We start from the raw sequence: 4,203 nt of genomic DNA on the forward strand, positions 1-4,203 counted from the left end.
CTGTGGCCGCCGAGGATCTCGGGACGGCGTGTCGATCATGCCTGCTGCGCGACCTTGCATGTAGGTTTCTTCACCATGATAAATTCGTTTGATGTGGTTGGTTCTTCTGATCCCCATTCGGCCATTCCCCCCTGTACTCCTAGTGGTGGTATATTGTTAATCACTTGATCTGTTATGCATTCCTGACATTCCATACACCGTAGTGGTATTGCATCCTCAGTTTACCATTCCAATCAATTACATGCTTAGACCAAGCATTCTATAGTGTCTACCAAAGCAACTGCAACTCTGTTCGTTTTTAGTACATCCATTGATACGGAGAAAACACTATGTTGTATCTGCACTTTAATGGAAAACGTTTTCGCTCTTTATCTGAGAATACAATTATTCTGTTTCCCACGCTTGTGAAACTTAAGCATACACAGTGCTTCAAGAAACATCGGGAAATAAAATGAAATAGAAAAAAAGCTTTCCTAAAAAAGTACTAGTACACTTTAAGTTCAAATTGATAACCTGTTGGGCGCTGTACAAAACAAAGTTTAAGGCTACTAGGCTAGTCAGAGTAGTACTTCTAGTGAAGCTGGGGAAATTACATCTAACCTGTGCACCAAGCGTACAATATTATCTACCATGTGGAATTCATCCAATCTTGGCTGACTTCTACTTCTGCAGGTCAGCATCTATACTGGCCAGGCAGGAAACTACCTCCATGATAACGGGCCTCCTGAATTGATCATGATCAACACACCTGCAAGCGGTTTCGAGCACCTTTAGCATTTTCTCTTCATACCCTGTTCCTCGAAGCATTGGATCCAGGACCTCTGTTTGTTTACCCTCAGACCTCATCTATAGAACCCATGGGACAAGTTCTTTTGAGGTAGACATGACTGTAACAGGTCGCTTTCCTGTGAGCAGCTCAAGTAGGACTACTCCAAAACTGTATATATCCCATAGTGCCAACCAGCTCGGTTGTGACATGAGTTTGGTTGGGAAGGATCAATCTGGATAGCCCAAAATCTGCAACATAAGCTTTAAATTCTTTGTCCAGTAGGATGTTGAATGCTGAAAGGAAGTTCAGGCTGTTCCACCGAGCTGGTATTGCACCTGTGAGATTGTTTCTGGACAGGTCTAGCACCTACAAATTTGTAAGGTTGCAAGTCGATCGTGGGATCTTTCCTGATAACTTGTTGAAACTGAAATCAAGTACAGCAAGCATTTTCAACTGGCCAATCTGTTGGGGAATCACACTGTTGGGAAAGATGTAATAACACGGTATTGAAGTGATGGACCACTATAAACAGGCAGTTCTAAGACTCTTGGGTCCCAATGAGTTCTGTTTTCCATTGACATTAACATTGGCATCTCCGTCAAGGATAACGGGTTTTCTCCTGTAAGAATGTTGTTTTCAACAGAATTATGTATGCTTCAGCTCAAATCACCTTACATTGTTACATACTTTTACATGTCCATAGAATGAAATCACTCTCCACCCTATTTTATTTGGCAAACCTAATAATGACTCACACCTATTGCAGAAGCTTGCTCGCTGGAAATGTTGTTAAACCTAAGTAACAGCCTAATATGAACAAGTCTTCATAAACCAAAGTAGACTGAAGTAGAATTAGCCGAAATACCTTGATAAGACTAATTGATCATACAACACCCCTACACCTAAGAATGCACTGAAGGAAATCATAAAGGCCACCTTGTAGTCAGTTTGTTTTCCTGTCAGAATGACGGATTGATGTGTTTCTGCAGAATCACATTTGTGAGTGAACATAGAGCCGCACAGCTTTGGGTTCTCATCGAAACTTGAATTTTGAAATGTACTAAACTGGCCTCCAGATGGTATTGGCCCTTCAAGGTCATTGTTTGAAATGTTGAATGCTGAAAGGAAGTGCAGGTTGCTCAATGCAAGTGGGATTGCACCTGTGAAATCGTTGCTGGATAAGTCTAGCACCTGCAAGTTTGTGAGGTTGCAAATCGATTGTGGGATTTGCCCAGATAACTTGTTGAAGCTGAAATCAAGTATAGTAAGCACTTCCAACAGACCAATCTGTAGGGGCATCACACCTGTGATGTAGTTGTAGCTTAGATTCAACACTCTTGGGTAAGATGTAATAAAACGGTGTTCTAATGCTGGACTACTATAAGTAGGCAGCTGAAAGACCCTTGGGTCCATATGAGTTGTGTTTTCAGCTGACTGTAGCGATGACATCTCCATTAAGGCTCTTGGAATTTCGCCTGTAAGGTTATTATTTGATATGTCTAGGTGGAAAAGTAAATTTAGGCTATTGATCCAGCCTGGTATTGGTCCACTGAGTTGGTTATTTTGCAAAAACAGCATCTCCAACTTTGTCAGCTTTGATAGCCAAAGGGGCATGTTTCCTGACAATGAGCAACCAGCTATGGAGAGAACCTGAAGGTTCTGAAAACCATCAACTATTTCATCTTCTGGCATGGATTCACCCATAAAGTTTGTCCCTCCGATAAGCAAGAAAGTGAGGTTCCTATAGTTCTTGAGTATCTGAATCGTGTTTGTGATATTCGTAAAATTGTTGTTACCAAGTGATAGGAAAGTAAGGGCTTTCAAACTGGCTATGTTTGGTGAAAGCTGCCCATACAAGTTGTTGCTAGATATGCGCAGTGCGGCCAGCTTGGTGCAAGAGTATATGCTTTCTGGAATTGTGCCGGTGAATTTGTTGTACAGAAGATCTAAACTCTTCAGATTGAGCAGGCTCGAGAAGTTAACCTTGGTAAGTTCTCCATCAAATTGGTTCCTCTTGAGGTCAATTGTTATGAGATTTGTGCAATTGCTCAGAGCTGACGGCAGCTCCTCTGACATGTTGTTGTTGTCCAGACGGAGCTCCTCTAATCTCTTGAGCTGACCAATTGAGTCGGGAATCTTGCCGCTGAAATTGTTCCTTCCAAGATCTAGAGTAGCCAGATTTCTGAGCTTGACTATTTGTGCACCATTGATCACTCCATTTAAACCATTGTGAGGAAGCGAGAGGTACTCTAGGGAGGAAGCGTCGAAGAGTTCATTTGGTAGAGTCCCGCTGAGGTTGTTGTGTCCAGCTTTGAGCACTTTGAGCATGGAGCAATTACCAAGTCCAGGAGGGATGCCGCCTGTAAATTGGTTGTAACAGAGTGCAACCACGGCTAGCGATGGTGAGCCTGTGCAGAAATGGCTTGGTATCTGCCCAGTGAAGCTGTTGTTGCTGGCGTTCAGGGTGAGTAGATTGCTCATCACCCCCCACGTGGTGGACGATGGAAACTGGCCTGTAAACAGGTTGCTCGAGATGTTCAGTACCTGCAGAGGCTGGACAGAGGTTAAAGACGACACCTCTTGCATGTCTTCCTTCAGGCGGTTGAAGCTGACGTCGAGGACGATGATGCTGCTGGACAACACCAGCTCCAGTGGTAGGCCACCAGAGAGTGAGTTGTGGGACAGGTTGAGGCGCAGCAGTCCGGCGAGGTTGCCCAGGGACGGCGAGACGTGCCCCTCAAGGCCCTTGGAAGCCACCGAGACATCGGTGACTGTCCCATCCGCGCCACATGTGACCCCTTCCCATACGCAGCAGTCGGTGCTGTTTTGCTTCCATGACGCCGAGAGGCCGCCGTCCTGTGACAGCCCAGCATGAAACTGCAGGAGGGAGCCCTTCTCCTGCTCGGTGCAAGAACTGGCTGGAGAGGCCATGGAGAACAGCAGCACCACCACAAGAGCACAGCCAAGGAAAGGTACAGGGCATCTGTTGCTGCACTTCTTGCATGAGGAACGGAGCTGCTGCTGCTTCTCCATGGCTTCCTGATCAAAGCTTTAGCATGAAAGTCAGATGGTTAATTAAAACCTGATTCTGACTGGACCTGGTCAGGAAAGAGCACGAGAGGAAGGAGGTTTTGGGTCAAGGGTCAGAGGATCCACACTGGTGTTCTGCAAATCTGCAATTATCTATCGAAAAGCACAAGCCCTCTTGCGCCAAAAAAAAGCTGTTTTTGGTAGGCACCCTTTGATTCGTGATTATTGAATTGGTAATGGTACATGATGCACTTGTTTAATTGCGTTATGATCAGGTAGATACATGCGATACGATTATACGACATGACACGCAGAGCTTATATCAACTTGACTATATTGTTAGGCCATTCACTCTTCTTTGTTGTATTTCACATGCGCAAAGTTTTTTGTTTTAACTCAAGTTA

General features: G+C 44.6%; 1 protein-coding gene across 1 annotated transcript; it reads right to left on the reverse strand.

Moving 5' to 3' along the window:
- Positions 1–1,419: 1,419 nt before the first annotated feature.
- On the reverse strand, positions 1,420–3,802 carry LOC139832106 (receptor-like protein 3). Its single transcript, XM_071821603.1, has one exon. It carries the CDS (start codon positions 3,800–3,802, stop codon positions 1,622–1,624), a length of 2,181 nt encoding a protein of 726 aa, XP_071677704.1. The 3' UTR covers positions 1,420–1,621.
- Positions 3,803–4,203: the final 401 nt, after the last annotated feature.

This window comes from Lolium perenne, chromosome 6, assembly GCF_019359855.2.
Source record: "Lolium perenne isolate Kyuss_39 chromosome 6, Kyuss_2.0, whole genome shotgun sequence".
Classification (NCBI taxonomy): Eukaryota; Viridiplantae; Streptophyta; class Magnoliopsida; order Poales; family Poaceae; genus Lolium; species Lolium perenne.

Bases quoted from the DNA above. Each gene is read 5' to 3' on its own strand.
- LOC139832106 (XM_071821603.1), bottom strand. From the start codon at position 3,802: ATGGAGAAGCAGCAGCAGCTCCGTTCCTCATGCAAGAAGTGCAGCAAC.